The sequence below is a fragment of the Selaginella moellendorffii genome, unplaced genomic scaffold, assembly GCF_000143415.4.
Source record: "Selaginella moellendorffii unplaced genomic scaffold, v1.0 SELMOscaffold_16, whole genome shotgun sequence".
Lineage (NCBI taxonomy): Eukaryota > Viridiplantae > Streptophyta > Lycopodiopsida > Selaginellales > Selaginellaceae > Selaginella > Selaginella moellendorffii.
This window is the reverse complement of record NW_003314277.1, coordinates 1,345,609-1,362,200: the sequence shown is the minus strand read 5'-3', so window position 1 is coordinate 1,362,200 and position 16,592 is coordinate 1,345,609. Positions and strand designations below refer to the sequence as shown.

At 45.0% G+C, this 16,592-nt stretch overlaps 2 protein-coding genes and 1 pseudogene across 3 annotated transcripts; all 3 read right to left on the bottom strand.

Annotated features, from left to right (window-relative positions):
* Nucleotides 1–1,897: 1,897 nt before the first annotated feature.
* On the bottom strand, nucleotides 1,898–3,173 carry LOC112346579 (uncharacterized protein At4g15970-like). 2 transcript variants are annotated; one of them, XM_024675872.1, is made up of 3 exons: nucleotides 3,006–3,173; nucleotides 2,579–2,938; nucleotides 1,898–2,525 (listed from the first exon to the last, which is right to left on the bottom strand). In XM_024675872.1, exons 1-2 carry the CDS (start codon nucleotides 3,147–3,149, stop codon nucleotides 2,594–2,596), a joined length of 489 nt encoding a protein of 162 aa, XP_024531640.1. In that variant the 5' UTR covers nucleotides 3,150–3,173; the 3' UTR covers nucleotides 1,898–2,525; nucleotides 2,579–2,593. The 2 variants fall into 2 exon arrangements, with proteins under 2 accessions (XP_024531640.1, XP_024531641.1); XM_024675873.1 differs by having other exon boundaries at nucleotides 1,898–2,512.
* A 43-nt stretch (nucleotides 3,174–3,216) lies between these two features.
* LOC112346582 lies at nucleotides 3,217–4,692 on the bottom strand (annotated as a pseudogene).
* Nucleotides 4,693–5,211: 519 nt separating this feature from the next.
* Nucleotides 5,212–7,731, bottom strand: LOC112346678. The gene is made up of 8 exons (XM_024676178.1): nucleotides 6,612–7,731; nucleotides 6,427–6,560; nucleotides 6,127–6,365; nucleotides 5,987–6,068; nucleotides 5,908–5,937; nucleotides 5,763–5,858; nucleotides 5,523–5,699; nucleotides 5,212–5,467 (listed from the first exon to the last, which is right to left on the bottom strand). The coding sequence occupies exons 1-8, from the start codon at nucleotides 7,729–7,731 to the stop codon at nucleotides 5,408–5,410; spliced, it is 1,938 nt and encodes a 645-aa protein (XP_024531946.1). The 3' UTR covers nucleotides 5,212–5,407.
* Nucleotides 7,732–16,592: the final 8,861 nt, after the last annotated feature.

The following is a 16,592-nucleotide window of genomic DNA, read 5'->3' as shown; positions in this document are numbered from 1 at the left end:
TTTCATTTTGCACATAGATGCTTTTGATATTGATTTTGGAAGTGTATTGATGTAAGAAATCCCATTGCATATATAAGCCATCAATCATGGAAAAAGTCCCATAAAATCAAACACCATTGTGTTTAGGCTGATCTTTACATTCCGTAAATATGCTAAATGAGCAAATCTAGACACTTTCCATAAATAACATTTGAAACCAAAATGAAACTAACATAGATGGCATGATAGTGAGGGTGTTTGGCAAACACGATAAACTATCATCCAGCGATATTGAAGGACCAATCTCAATAAGTAAGGGTTCTTGCCAAGTTAGTGCAAGATAGAGTAAAATAAAATTAAAAAGTTGGGCCAAGTATGTTTGGCCAAATAGACACTTAAAAATTCCGTCCTTATGCTTATCCGGCCAAGTACAGATGCTAAGTCTAATTTACTAACACTTGGACAAAAGAGGCTAATAAAAAGAATCAACAGTACCAACCTTCTGCCGTCATGCCAGTAAGGAAAAAATGTCTGTAAAGATTGTTTGACAAATATTTTTTAATACCCAAAGTCACATTTATAACACCAACCCATCTATAAAGGAACGTTGATGGTCTTCCATTATTTCGAAAAGAAGGGATAATATTACGGCCAAATGTATAGCTATGATGCTGTATATTAATATTAATGTAATGGGATTTTGATAGTTGTTAAATTGATTTCAATCTACTCTTATATATAAATTAGGGGTTTTGGGGTAATTGATATGCACATTTTTTATATTCCCTTTCTATATTTCATATGTTCATATTGGGCTAATTGATATGCACATGTTATATATTCTCTTTCTATATTCCATACACTCATAACCATTACAAAATCACTCCTCTCTCATGGCACAGCCTCTTATTCATACACCTCAATTATCTAGTGGAAGAAAAACCAAAACTTCAACTTCAACTTCAGATGGAAAGATGTTATGCTTACTCCTTACGGTTCTGGAAGCACTCCAGGTTGGATGCTGCTACTGGTTACCAAGAATCTGAAATGGAGCTCATAGTCAAAGATGTTGGACATCTTCCACCGCCTCCAAAGTCATCAAACTCACAGAATTGATAGGTAAGTTTGTCTCTGGTGCGTTCTGCCAGGTTCTATTTGGACTTGATCAGCCTGATTGAGAAGCAGACCCTGAGCATCAATGTCGGGAAGTTCATACCGCCACTTGATTGTCTTGATCTCCATGGAGTGAACCAGAGAATAAGGGACGATCTGATGCCAAAGTTGCAAACTCGAGATTGAATCCTCGGGCCAGGAATTCATTCCCAAGGACTGGACGGATGTGCTTCTGTCTCTGCAAGACGCTGCTGATAATAATCTCTCAGACATGGTCCTGCTCACTGTAAGTAAACACAAAGTTCTTGATCTGGTTGCAGCTGAATTGACAGCATGACGGGAGCTGTACTGGGCGATGGCAGAAATAATTCAGAACCCCTTGGTCATGCAAAAACCGCATGAAGAAATCCAAGACGCAATTGGGACCAAGCGTCTCTTAAGGCCTTCAGATGTCCCCGGCTTGCCTTACATGCACGCAGTCCTGAAAGAGGCATTAGCCAGCTACACGGTAGGACGAAAGTCTTCTGGGTTAGGCCAGTATTTTGGATCTCTTCCGATTGCCAGATGTCCATGAGCACCTTGGAGCCTTTCGGAAGACGATCCCATTCTCTGCTGGATGTGCCCGGGGCATCCAGTTGCTGTTCGTTTCATCCCCTTCGCAGTTTTGCAAGCCCAGCCTTCCACCGGATCAAAACTCGGTCGGCCTGATAGAGAAACAAGCAAGCTGGCTTCAGAGCTAACTTTGCAACTCCCCGGCTGAGCTGCAAATCACTGTATGAATGAGGGTGAAAACTGGCAATTCGCAAAATAGGAAGCATTATGCACTTACATGAACTCATTGAAAATCTGATGAAAACAAGTTTTCCTAGTCCCATCGAACAAGTTTAAGTTGGCATCCAGGAAACATTCAAACGTCTGTGTAGCAAGACCTGTAGCACGGTTTCGACGTGAAGGCCGAGAAGCATCCCTTGAGGCATGTCCTCGGAGCTCGAAACCTCTTGGGCCGATTTGCTCTGTTCCTGGTCCGCATGAAATGGTTCCAGTCCTCTTGGACGAGCTGCAAATCCGCAAGCTTGGAGCGGAGGCCCTGGCAGCAGTTGGCATGAATGGTGCAAACTCTTTCCATGCCGCTGGCTGGCTCGCAAAACCCACTGAACACCTCCGTTGGCATGAACCGGATCTTGGCTCCTATGGCCCGGAACTCGGCGTGGAGCTTGATCCTGTCGAAGACTTCCTGGTCGTGGATGTGGTAGTAGAACTTGGCGTGCCTGTCCCAGTACTTGAAGAGCTCGATCGTCCGGTTATTGGATCTCACGTGCATCAACCCCGTGTTGTCCTGGTTGCGAATGTCCGTCTCGTTGCCATTGAAAAAGTCACAAGCCAGCTCCACGTCTGCTTCCGGAGAGAAATTGTCTGCATCCTGGAGAGGATTCCTGGAAAAGAAGTTAGTACAGGAAGGCAAGGAGAAAGTGGTTCAAAGGTTTACCGAGAAGATGAAGTTCTATCCCATCTGTAGAAGAATGCTCAGGAACGATATTTTCTTCCTTGTCATTCTCAAGTAGTCCCGGGTCATGTACGGCTTCTCTACTGAAAGGTCCACGCCATTGCTCTCGAGGAGGATGCAGTGCGGATGAGCTTCCAGGCATTTCTTGTGCGCAGATGGATCCAACGTGAAGATCAGCAGCGTCGGAAGAAGGCGAGTCGTATCGTCACCGTCTTGGAAGCTAGCCAGGAAGTAGGATAGCAGTTCTGATGCCCAAGCCTTATTCAAAGGAGTCACAATGACAGTCTTGTTAAATGCAGCTTCCTTCAGCACAGTTTGAAGATTGCGAAACTCGTCCGCGGTCTGAAAAAATTATAAAAAAGGAAAGAAAGAAAACAGCAATCAGTGAATAGAAGAGGATTTAACTTACCAAGCTGTTGACACTATCAGCGGCAATCCAGGGTAACAGTAGCATACTCGTAGGCCAGCTACTGTGGCTCCAGAGACAAGTCAAGTTGTAGACGCCGAAAATATAGAACAGAACAAGCAAGCCCGGTCTGCTACGGCACCTCATCACTGGAAAAAGAAAAAGAAAACACAAAACGGTTGTAACTTGAGGAAATCACAGCCATTGATCCTGGTAACGAAAATGCTTTCCCCCCCCATCTTATTTAGCTCGTGTGCATTCGCTCTGAGACAGCCACTCACACCTTCCTCAGCAAAAATTGGCTTGAATGGAAACGCTACCGTCTCCTTACCCATCGCCGCGGTTTTGTACAGTATGCTGCTCCATATACTACTAACACTGCTATATTACTGCGCTCGAGCTTAAGTAGGAAGCAAAGGTTGTCTGTCATCCATCATACCGACTTTAAGGTTTGCCTGTTAGCACCGGATGTAAGTATACATAGCAAATACTATTGATGTTCATACCTGTTCACCAGCCCAGTAGTCATATCGATAAAAGCGTCATCCTTGGGCCTAAAGGAAAGAAGGGTGAAACTTAGAACGCACAAATGGAGGTCACATATAAAGGTTACCTCGTGTAAGTGTTATGCTTGTCAACAAACGTGTCCATGTGATTGTCAAGCTTTTCGTCCTTCGTTTCGCTAAGTGCCGAGAAGAACTGTTACAGTATTACGTTAGCAGAGTATTTGCAATAGAGCTACGAGAATACCTGGTGCATAGAAATTATAACAATTGATACTCCTAAGACAAAGTTGATTGTCAGTTTGTGCCCGAATAAGGCGGCAGAAGCCAAAGCCGTAAAGATTGTTGCAACAGTAGACGAGTACTTTTTCAAGATTGCATCTGGAAAAACGCACCTATAGAAGCGCCACATCAAAAGTTCAAGACTTACCAGCATATTTTAAAAAGAAGCAAGAGAGTATTCCTTGCGCTGCGTTGTTGAAGATTAGAAACATTGTTGCCCGAGAGTGGCCCGATTAAGCCCATTCCCAGCTGACAAAGCGCACATGGATTAAGAAAAAGAAAAAAACCAGATAGAGTAAAGGCCATACCACTAAAATCAGCAGTAACCAGAATCGCTAGAAAGGTGAACATCGCTCCATAACTGTAAAGAAACAGGTTCTGCAAAAAGAAACAGAGAGAAAAACATTTACAAAAACTACGTGTAGCACACGCACCTGAAGATGAACACTTGTGTCGAACTGACTCTTAAGGGCGCGGTTCATTGAACACGGATGCCATGGATGGCACAGTGACCTGTAACGGAGATCGTAGATTGAGCAAACAGCACAGGATGCATAGAAAATCTGACTTACAAAAATCAAGGTGTATACATATGCAATGGATTGAAGCGGAACGACGACCGTTGTCCCAGTTGGCGTCGTATGCAGCTGATTCACACTGATACCAATCAGTAGCAAAGCAAGTGCCTCCCACTGCTTCCACAAGTTAGAACACATGAAGAGCAAAATGCACGAACTTTCACCTGTAAAACTGAAAACCGGCGTCTCATGATCACTTTGAGAAGCAAGGCAATCATCAGCACCTACAATAAAATACTCATCACAAGAACAATAAGAAGAAAGAAACAACATGTCTCTAACCTTAAGGTTACTCAGCATCTTCACAGTCGCTGGATTAAAATACAGCTAAGTACCTTCGCAGAGAAAACCTACTCGTGGGAATACAGCTTTTTGTTGAGATGTTACATGGAATCACGCAATAATCACTTGGAAAAGAAACTCCGCAGAAAAAACCTACTTGTCGCTGGAACAACGAATGCCGCATCCTGGCCGCTCACAACGGGATCCGGCAGGACCTCCACGTCCTTGATCTTGACGGGAAGAGAGCAAGGATTGTTATGCCCTAATTCGCCAAGCAGCTAGAAAGGACGAGGGAATGCAACGCGCTTACCGCATAACTCCCAGGAGCTCGCCACAGCCAGAGCCGCGGTGGCCGCCATGGCCAAGACGCACAAGAGATTTCCCGCCGAAGCCATAAAAATGCCCCAATTCAGAAACCATGCATACCAATGTAAATATTATAATCCATTACAACAGTGATCAAGGAATCTGTATCTCTCACTTATAAATGTAGTGTTTAAAGTCACTCGTGCTTCTTGAGCACCGCAGAAGCATATGAATGAATGGATGATGACTTACGTAATGAAAACTAAAATTCGCTTGGTATTACATTGTGCAACAGGCAAGGCTTGTATGAGCCACGCTCCACAACAATCAAACTCTGTTATCGATCTTCAGAAAATTAGATCCTAAAGTGCCTTATCACTGAGCCTGGGAACCTCAGAGCATTCAGTTCTTGTATTACGAACGCAGTCTCCTTTATTACGAAGGCGGACTGTCTTCAATCTCCTCTTCCTCCACTTTTCTTCCACCGCGGCCGTTCCAACTCGTCATAGAATGCCTAGCATGCAAATAATAACTCACATATTATTTTGTTTATGTAAAGACCAGCTTACCCTGCGCACGAAAGGATGATCAAGCAGTTGCGCCGCTGCGGGTCTATTTGTTCCTCTTTCGAAGCACCGATGCAAAAAGTAATTGCAATCGACTAGGAAGCTGTCCCCAGGCATTTCAGGGGTCTCCTCCTCACCAGATTGGACGTTGACTACTTCCCGTCCAAAGAAGTGTGAGAGCTGTGATGAAACCAACCACTTAAAATGTTTTTTAAAAAAATAAATAAAAGGGAGCATACAAACCGTGCTTGAGTATTTACTCTGTGGCTCCACATTCTTGATCATTTCAAGTACAACACAGCCCAGGCTCCAAACATCCGCTGAAAGACTATCAGAATACTGGAGATACAAGTTTCAGCAATGTGGCCACAATTATCAATCCACAAACCTCAGCCGGCATCTCAGGAACGACCTCAATCTGGTAAGGAAATCGTAACAGTTTCAGAGTTTACAGACTAGACACATACCGATTGCAAAGCGATGCCATAATGAGAGAGCTTAACAACTTCATGCGAAGTATCCACAAGTATGTTTGCAGCTGTGAGCGCCCTGACAAAGAATCTACAGATCAGTATGAAGTTTTCACCATCAATCTTAAAGCATGAACCCGTGTCTTGTGCCTTTGCTATGAAGATACTCCAAGCCAGATAAAATCTGATAAGTGTATCTTCGAACTTCATCTTCGTTGAATGACAGACTTGCAAGTGTTATTCCAGGTACGTCCTCCTCATAAATGAAGAGCATGCAATTCACAATCCATGGATAGTTTATTGCTTTAACGCCTGCCTCAGATGCATAGTACCGCACGATGTGGGGGTGCTGCAGAACGCTGAGTTCTGCAACAACCTGAAAGTCAAAAGTCAGATGTGTATGAACTACTAAGATAGAGAGCCGACTTCTTTACCACCTTAGGCAGGTTCTCAAACTGTGTAGGGGGCACATCAGAACTGTAAAGCTCAATTCTGTGGCAGGGTCGGCCTCTGTAAATGCCTTCAACACCGGGGAGCTCAGAGTGTTGAAAACTGCTTCTCCACTCAGCACCTGTCCTGCTAGCATGAGCTCAAATTCATAGCCTGTTATGTTTATACACACCTGCGTGCTGTCTTCGAAAGGCTTGCAAGATATCGATTATCACATCCATGTCTGGAAAGTCATAGTCACTCTGGTTCATGATTTTTTTCAGGGCCTCTTCATTCTGTTTACCATAACTAGCTTTAACCAGCTTCACAAACAGTTTTAATGATTCACAGAGTAAACTCTTCAAGTTTGTTGCATTTCCCCTTTTCTGTCGCCACCAATAAACTATGAACTCAACGGTATTATACAACTTCAGGTCAATCTCAACTTGCCGAAAACCATGTCTATGCAAGTGTAGAACAGTCTGTGCAACTTGGTAAGTGACTTCCAGAAGGCGAGAAACGGTGAGTACCTGTCTGTTACGGTGGCTACTCTCCGCAAACGTGCGATGGTAGTGATTCTCAGTAAGTATGTAACGCTTCCCGGTATTGTGGCAGTGGCACCATCCAAAAATCTGCACAATAGAGGAACTTGGACCTAGGAAAGGACCCCTCGTCACCTCAAGATCCTCATCATTATCGAGCTCAACAAGTATAGCAGTCTGACCAAGCCAACGAAGTCTCAAATCAGACAAGGGACCAGTAGGCCAATCTTCCATGGTTATCCTTGGACAGTAGCCGCTTTGTCTTTGAGATAAGTACTCGACAAGCTCCTCTGAACTTGCATTCTTCACCAATTCGTCACAATCTTCGTTTGCCAAACTGTGGAGGTCATAATACAGATCCTGCTCCTGCTCAATATCGGACAGCCGCTCAAGAACACGGGCCCAAATACCCTCTGACGTTCGAATTGTCTCCGAGTTGATTATGTCCACACATTCCTGAAGCTCTGACAGAAGTTCCACAACTTCCCATCTCCTGTCATACCTGGATGCAGCGATCCACTCCCAGTGCTTTTTATGACTGCATTGCCTGAGAAATTTCTTCACCCTAGCTAATAGATGGGTAAGGCGCTCCAAGGCCGCATATTTGATCCATGGTGAGAGGTGAGATTTGACCCCGCATTTGATCCACATGGGGCAGTACCGGGCATGTCGACTGCATACCAGAAACAGTAGCCTGCACAGGCGAGGATACGCTTTGGCATTTGGCGCAAGCTCAGAAATCACATTGATCGAACTCATTATGTCCTCCATAGCTCTCTGAAACCCAGGCTTTGACTTGGGTGAAGGGGGAGGGGGTGTGCAGATATACGTATGAGCTCCACCCAAGTTGGCAAAAAATGGGCCAAGTCAACCGGATCAATGGCTGTGATTTCCCCAAGTTACAACTGTTTTGTGTTTTCTTTTTCTTTTTCCAGTGATGAGGTGCCGTAGCAGACCGGGCTTGCTTGTTCTGTTCTATATTTTCAGCGTCTACAACTGGACTTGTCTCTGGAGCCACAGTGGTACAACAGGTAGCTGGCCTACAAGTGCAGCCTTTTGGATGCTACTGTTACCCTGGATTGCCGCTGATAGCATCAACAGCTTGGTAAGTTAAATCCTCTTCTATTCGACTGATTACTGTTTTCTTTCTTTCCTTTTTTTGTATTTTTTCAGACCGCAGACAAGTTTCACAATCTTCAAACTGTGCTGAAGGAAGCTGCTTTTAACAAGACTGTCATCGTGACTCCTTTGAATAAGGCTTTCAAAACTGCTATCCTACTTCCTGGCTAAGCTAGTATGGTGGTTTAGTTATTATCTACATTTAAAAGCTTTAATTATTTCTGAGATAAAGAAATACTAGCATTGATTTCTTTATTAATTCTCTTTGTTTATTAAATGAGTTTTAAAATACTTGCTCCCCACTATCGAAAACAAGTTGCTCTAAATGCATATTTTAATATAAAACTTTAATAGACTTTTATGCACTCTTATATAAAAGGCTAAGTTATAATAAAATACATATAATTTTAAGGATTTGGTGATGATACAACCCGCCTTCTTCCGACGCTGGTGATCTTCACGTTGGATCCATCTGCGCACAAGAAATGCCTGGAAGCTCATTCGCACTGCATCCTCCTCGAGAGCAATGGCGTGGACTTTTCAGCAGAGACATTCTTCTAACTTCATCTTCTCGGTAGAAATTTGCACCTCTTTCTCTTTGACTTCCTGTGCTAACTTCTTCTCCAGGAATCGTCTCCAGGATGCAGACGTCTTGTGGTTGTGAAATCCCTTCTCGAATTTCTCTCCGGAAGCAGACGTGGATCTGGCTTGCGATTTTTTCAATGGCAACGAGACGGACATTCACAACCAGGACAACACGGGGTTGATGCACGTGAGATCCAATAACCGGACGATCGAGCTCTTCAAGTACTGGGACAGGCATGCTAAGTTCTACTACCACATCCACGACCAGGAGGTCTTCGACAGGATCAAGCTCCACGCAGAGTTCCAGGCCATAGGAGCCAAGATCCGGTTCATGCCAACGGAGGTGTTCAGTGGGTTTTGCGAACCAGCCAGCGACATGGAAAGAGTTTGCACCATTCACGCCAACTGCTGCCAGGGCCTTCGCTCCAAGCTTGCGGATTTGCAGCTCGTCCAAGAGGACTGGAACCATTTCATGCGGACCAGGAACAGAGCATATCGGCCCAAGAGGTTTTGAGCTCCGAGGACATGCCTCAAGGGATGCTTCTCGGCCTTTACGTCGAAACCGTGCTACAGGTCTTGCTACAACAGAAGTTTGAATGTTTCCTCGATGCCAACTTAAACTTGTTCTTCGATGGGACTAGGAAAACTTGTTTTCATCAGATTTTCAATGAGTTCATGTAAGTGCATAATGCTTTTTATTTTGTGAATTGACAGTTTTCACCCTCATTCATACAGAGATTTGCAGCTCAGCCGGGGAGTTGCAAAGTTAGCCATGAAGCCAGCTTGCTTGTTTCTCTATCAGGTCGACCAAGTTTTGATCCGGTGGAAGGCTGGGCTTGCAAAACTGCGAAGGGGATGAAACGAACAGCAACTGGATGCCCCAGGCACATCCTGCATCCAGCAGAGAATGGGATCATCTCCCGAATCAACATCTGCCTATAGGAAGAGATCAAAAACATTGGCCTAACCCAGAAGACTTTCGTCCTGAACGCTTTCCAAGGAACCGTGTAGCTGGCTAATGCCTCTTTCAGGATTGCGTGCATGTAGGAGGCGTTTGGTCCCAATTGCGTCTTGGATTTCTTCATGCGGTTTTTGCATGACTGCCATCACCCAGTACAGCTCCCTTCATGTTGTCAATTCAGCTGCAACCAGATCAAGAACTTTGCGTTTACTTACAGTGAGCAGGGCCATGTCTGAGAGATTATTATCAGCAGCGTCTTGCAGAGACAGAAGCACATCCGTCCAGTCCTTGGGAATCAATTCCTGGCCCGAGGATTCGATCTCGAGTTTGCAACTTTGGCATCAGATCGTCCCTTATTCTCTGGTTCACTCCATGGAGATCAAGATAATCAAGTGGTGGTATGAACTTCCCGACATTGATGCTCAGGGTCTGCTTCTCAATCAGGCTGATCAAGTCCAAATAAAACCTGGCAGAACACACCAGAGATAAACTTACCTATGAATTCTCTGAGTTTGATGACTTTGGAGGCGGTGGCAAGACATCCAACATCTTTGACCATGAGCTCAAAGATGTAAGGAGCAGCAGCATCCAGCTTGGAGTGAGAAAGTGCAGAGATGTGATCATCTTTAGGTTCTTCCAGGACCATAAGGAGCAAGCATATAACATCTTTCCATCCAAAATTGAAGTTTTGGTTTTCCTTCCATTAGATAATTTGTACAATTTGTCTTTCATTTTTTGATGTTTTTAAGAGTAGAGTTTCTTACTTCATAATACCTTTTAAAATATTTATATTTGTGAGTGCTTGGAATATGGAAAGGGAATACAGGAATGTGCATATCAATTAACCTAAAAACCCTAGCTTATATACAAGAGCAAGTGGTCTGGATTGAAACCAATCCAACGGCTACCAAAATCCCACTACGCTAATATTAATATACGGCATTGTAACTGTACATTTGGCCCTCACATCATCCCCTCCTCTCGGAACAATAGAAGGCCTTCAGGGTTTTCTTGTAGATGGGCCGGGATCTGGAGGAACGTCAGGAGGAGGCATTGGTGGATCTGTAGATGGTATTAACTGCTCCTGATCCCTTTGTATGAAGCGTTTTAACCGCTGCACATGCACAATCTCCGGAGGATTGGCCTGCTGAACGTCATGCCGAACCTCATAAACTTGTGGTCCAACTTGCCGCAACACCCGATACGGTCCTTTCCACTGCGCAAGGAGCCCCTTAGATAAACCACGTACTGTAAGATGGGGAAAACAGACCAACACCAAATCATCCACTTTATACTCTGTAGGTGGACGATGATAGGAGTTGTAGTGCCATTGTTGTCCCACTTATACGCGTCCTAAGTGTTCGGCAGACTCTGCTCGGACAAGTGGAAGAATGCTCGTCAAATATTGATCCCATGACCTAGCATCGGGAGCTCGTCGCAATCGCGAAGGTAAACCCAGTTCTATTGGTAATATTGGATCATGACCATATAAAAGTTTATATTTTTGATTGGATGGAAGAAGGAAGAACTTTGATGGGAGACCCAAGCGCTCGCCAAGAGCATACATGTTGGAGAGGAGGATGTAAGGCCCAGCTTTTAGCATCGCCACACTAACAAAACTTTGCACCCCTGTGACATAGGCATACCGAAGAGACGGCAAATAACCATCCTAATCCGAATGCTGAAAGTTCACATACTTCGCAATCATCCCTTTGAATGTCTGAACGATCCGTTCCACCAAACTGTTTGATTGTGGATGATAAGCACTTGTGAAAGTGTAGTGTATCCCCAACTGAGACGTCAAAACATGAAATACCTCAGCCATAAATGCAAGACTATTATCCGAAAGAATTAGCTCTGGACAAGAATGCTGGAACACCACTCGAATGAGGAGGAAGTATCCAACAGCAATTGCAGAGGCACTAGCAAGAGCACCAACTTCCACCTAACGAGGCAAGTAGTCAGAAGCAATAATAACATACTCATTGCCAGCAGTCGACCGTGGAAAAGGTCCCATAAGATCAAATGCCACTAACTCAAACGGACGGGAAACTATAATTGACTCCAATCGTCTTTTCGCAGGACAAGGGGGAGTATTACGAGCTTGGCACCAAACGCAGCTACGCACATATTGGATAACATCACGTCGCATCTCCGGCCAATAGAAAGACCTGTGCAGCTTCTTGGTCACACGACGATGTCCCATTTGCCCACCTAGAACAGGAGAATCATGGTAGGCATGGAGAAATTGCGGAATAAAGACAGAAGGCACCACCAGCCGTAAATAATCATCAGGATCCGTCCCCACAAAATAAACAAGGCCATCTTCAAGGCGATATTGAGAATGTAAATGCCGAAAGGCAAGTCATCAGTAAGTGGTGCAGGATTCTCAAACGCATCTCGAAGCCTTCAAATGCACGGCTCAATCTTTTGAGCCTTGCGAACCTCATCAAGAGAAGGTAGATCGTGCTTTGCACCTTGTGGACACTGAACGTCAAGTACAGCAACCGCCAACGGCACAAAATCCTTATCTAGAAAATCCACAGATACTGGAACAACATACTCATCAGAAACATGAGAAGAGAGCAAACAAAGAAGAGGAGCTTGAGAAAGGGCATCAACATCAGCCATAGAATTCCCTTGGCGATGAACAATATCAAAATCATATATCTGAAGCTTCAAAGCCCACTGAGCAGTACGACCAACCAAGTTCTTCCGCTTCAATAATGAAGTAACAGTAGCATGGTCACCTTCAAGTAACGTCTGAGAACCATGTAGATATGCATGAAGTTTCTCGAAACCCCAAACTACCACTAAACACTCCTTCTCTGTCATGGAGTAGTTCACCTCTGCTGGTTATAACGTACAGCTTATATATGCAATGGGATGACGCTGACCAGGCACACTCAGGCTTTCTTGCATTAACACACCTCCAAGACCAATATCAGAAGCATCTACGCGCAAAATAAAAGGTTGAGTGTAGTCAGGATATGCCAAAACCGGAGGAGTCGTCAATAGCTCTTTGAGATTCACAAATGCCCACTCACAATCTGAAGACTATATGAAAAATGATGTTGATGACTTCAGCAACGCTCGCAACGGTGCAGTGTGATCAGAAAAATGATCCACAAAACGACTGAGATACTGCACCTTGCCTAGGAAGCGCTGCACATCATTCACACACTTCGGAGTACAGAACTTTAGAATTGCTACAAGTTTGTCAGGATCAACTTGCAAACCCACACGAGAAATACAGTACCCAAGATAAGTTGTGTCCTTACACCCCAACACGCACTTGTAAGCGACTAAATTTTCCATTCTACTTTAGTCACTTAACCACACCTCCGACCACTTGGAGGAGTCTCATTCACAACCTCCATAAGTCCAATTCGGGACTTGGGACTTGATAGCCCCGAGAATGGCATCCATGCCACTCAACATTTGCACTTGGTCCAAGTGCTCCACGTGTCTGATCCCATGACCGACACTCAAAGGTACCACCGACATGGCAGCTTGTTATGCTAAGGCCATGCCCAATCACCTTTGCCACACTGGTAGTCCAATACCACTTGCATCACAGTCTTGGCTCTCCAAGACTAGGCACACCATCCGTGAGTGGTCATCTTAGATCCACTCCTTAGCATCCTTAGGATGCCCACTGACAAGGGAAATAGCCTTCCCCAATATCCCTCTGTCAGTCCCCACTAAGTCCCTTTCTGCCTTTGGCCATGTTTGCCAACACTGCCACCGGATCGAGGCCCACAGGCCCGACCACTAAGTCCCACAGTCCTCTGGGACTTCCTCACCAAAGCTCTATTTCGTTAAAGTGGGAATTGTCATTATCCCACTTGTAAAATAAGGTTTCCAAACCTTTATATAGTATATAAATATAACAAAATTCAACTGCATTGAGGCATATGCCATTTTATTTTAAACAAGGAAATGTCTACTCAATCACTTCTCACTGCTTCACCTCTCTCTTCTCCTTGTCATCGTCGTCCAATTTCTTTCCATCCTTTTAATATTGGCTCAGTTGCTCCGAGTCTAGGTGGAGCCCAAGTCCCCATTCAATCTTTACTTTCCCCTTATTAATAAAACAACTTCGTAGACTTCCAATAACATGCTGTAACACTTCTAGTATAATGCAAATCCTCTCAAAGAATTGTCTTTTAATATTAATACAATGGCATGGAACCCCATGCCATAATAAGTTACATTTTTAAATAAATACATGCCATCTCAGACTGTTATTTTTTGCCTCCAACGCCTATACAATAATCTTGGAATTTCATCACTCTCCACACTATCAGGATTTAAACCCAATAGTAATGCCATCTCTTCTCTAATACGTCCACGCTCATGTTCAGTGGTCGAAGAACCCATCCGGTTGAGCAGATTATGGAGATGCGGATAGTGCTTGGCTAGACAATATACATGCCATAAATGATGACTGGTGTCTGTCCGATCAAATGGCTTCTGATATACCGTTCCATCTGCCATTTGGTTGATTTCTGCAGCCACCTCCTGGACTGGCCGGTTCTCTATCACCATCGCTTCAAGCCGTTTTGCAAGGTCCCCCAGAACATACGGTTTCTTCTCCCTAGTTTCCATACTGCAAGAGATGGGGTGCACTGCATATGTGTGCGTGTTCGCTGCAGTTTTAATCGGCGAGTCATCGATGATGAGGATTTCACTTGACCTAGCAGTCTGGTTCATCACTACAGCCTCTGCCTTGACGAAGATGGGATTGCTACCCCTCACATGGACCATAGTCAAGCAATCCTCCTGCGTTAGGAGAAAGTCAAATGGTAATATTACTCGCGTCTGATCGTGCATCATCTGTAGCAACGTTAATGCATTGTGGCGCATCATGGATGTCCAAACTCCCAATTGCAAATTGAACCCGGCCCTCTGTTTTAAGTGTCGCATGGTCATTATTAGATCCCGCAGTTTCTCCTGTGTGATTAATGTGAATCTGTCTCTTTTGACCAACTTGCGACCGCAGGCTTTGGAGGGTGCAGTGACATTCGAGGACGAGCCACGCTCATGGGAGAAAAGGACACCGTTCAGATCAAAAACGATACAGTACTTTCGCCGTGACTCTGAAATGAAATGCGTTAGCATAAAAAATGGTACAAGTCAATTTTACCATCTACAATATTAGCGAATGGTGCTCCCGATGGTCGTTCAGAGGGTTTTGGTCGAGGAAACGTGAAGGGCGGAAATACTCTCCTCTGCAATGTGGGGTCAATCGCATCCGATGGCGTGTGGGCACATGCCATTTCAGCTGTAGACTCTGGTACAACTGGCTCAACAGTGGCATGGGGTGGTTCCGATGGCGTGTGATCACACGCCATTTCAGCTGGTGCCTCCGTTGGCAAAGTGGACATGACCGAACAGGCAGCAGGGGCGGTGTAGGGAGGTTCCAACGGCGCGTAGTCAGACGATTGGGCACACGTTGGAAATGAGGATACGACCGGCTCGGCGGCTGGGGCGGCCTCATGCGGGTCCAATGGCGCCTGGTCACCGTCAGTTGGATACGTGGACAAGATTGACTCAGTGGTATGGGCAGCATCAAGTGGAGCGTGGTCAGCTTGCTTGGCGTTGATATGGATAGTAGCCTCCACCAGCTCTGATGACTCTTGCAGGCAAGTAGAGTCCACTGGCGGATCCATATGCATGTCCAAATATCTCCCTTCGATTGAGATGGTATCCTCCCGTGCTACTAAAAACAAACTCATTAGCACATTGAATCGACTATACTGTATTTACCATCAACTGCTATTGAGGAACTAGGACCGATATCACTTGGGCGCACTGCTGATTCTGAAGGATTGGACATACGTTTCGACCCTTGCTTGGCACTATCCTTCCTCGACACTAAAGGCTAGAGTTTGTATCTTAATTCAACTGAATAATCTCTACTTACCATTTCTTCTGCAACCTACATGGACAATGTTAGAAATGGTAAAAGGTTAGGAATGGATGTACTATTATTTACCTGATGGTTTGTCTTGTATGACCTTCCTCCGCTGCTCTTTGGCCACCTCAGGCTGGCCATCATCGTCATCATCGTCATCGTCGTTATTGTGATCGTCACCATTGTGAGGACCATCCAAGTCCTCTTCGTCCTCCTCTTCTTCGTCCTCCTCTTCTTCGTCCTCCTCTTCTTTGTCCTCCTCTTCGTCCTTCTGCTCTTCCTGCTCATTATCTTTCTCTGGCTCCTCATCCCCCTCTTGCATTTCTTCCATAGGCTGCTCAGGCTGGATTGCTTGTTTTTCCAGGACCATCTTGGAAAAATCATCTGGCCGAGTCTCCATCTCAAAATACAAGACATCCATAGCCTGTTTTAGTGCGTGACCTAGGACCGTATCCTCACCCGACTGTCTTAACATGGTTTCTGCACGTTCTTGCACCCTTCGAAGATGACGAGATGAGAAAAACGTGGCCCTGACTTGAAAAGCATCCCTCATCCATTGTACCTCTCCATTGAGATTGGGGAAGGGGAGTCCGCCATAGGAATCTGAGTCAGAAGGTGGTGACTGGCTCCTTTCACTCAGCCCTTGATCTGCAATGAATGGCATGAGCACACACGCCATAACCGCGAGGCATTACCTATCATCTTTTCGTTGCCCTTCTTCCTTTTCGAATCAAACGCCTCTGATCCCGACGACTGTCCAACGTGCTTTCGCTTTTTATGACCACTGTCAGTTTGAGCTTGGCTGGTGCTTGCCTGTTTTGCCTTTGAAGAAGTGTCTCCTGCAAGGAATGGCATGAGACCACACGCCATTGCAAATATAATTTGTACCTCCTTTTTTCCTATTGCTTGTCTGTTTGTCCTTCTTCGACGCGCCACCAGTGCGCTTTTCAGTCCTCGTGTCTGAATATTCACAACGATCTATAATCAAAATGGCGTGAGGCCTCACGTGACCTTACCTTGTGCAGGTTGTGAGCTCGGCCCAACATG

Bases quoted from the DNA above. Each gene is read 5' to 3' on its own strand.
- LOC112346579 (XM_024675872.1), bottom strand. From the start codon at position 3,149: ATGAGGTGCCGTAGCAGACCGGGCTTGCTTGTTCTGTTCTATATTTTC. The intron at 2,939-3,005 runs GTAAGTTAAATC...TAATTTTTTCAG, and splicing joins CTGATAGTGTCAACAGCTTG to ACCGCGGACGAGTTTCGCAA.
- LOC112346678 (XM_024676178.1), bottom strand. From the start codon at position 7,731: ATGGAGGACATAATGAGTTCGATCAATGTGATTTCTGAGCTTGCGCCA. The intron at 6,561-6,611 runs GTGTGTATAAAC...CTAGCAGGACAG, and splicing joins CTTTCGAAGACAGCACGCAG to GTGCTGAGTGGAGAAGCAGT. The intron at 5,468-5,522 runs GTAAGCTGGTCT...TTTGCATGCTAG, and splicing joins ATCATCCTTTCGTGCGCAGG to GCATTCTATGACGAGTTGGA.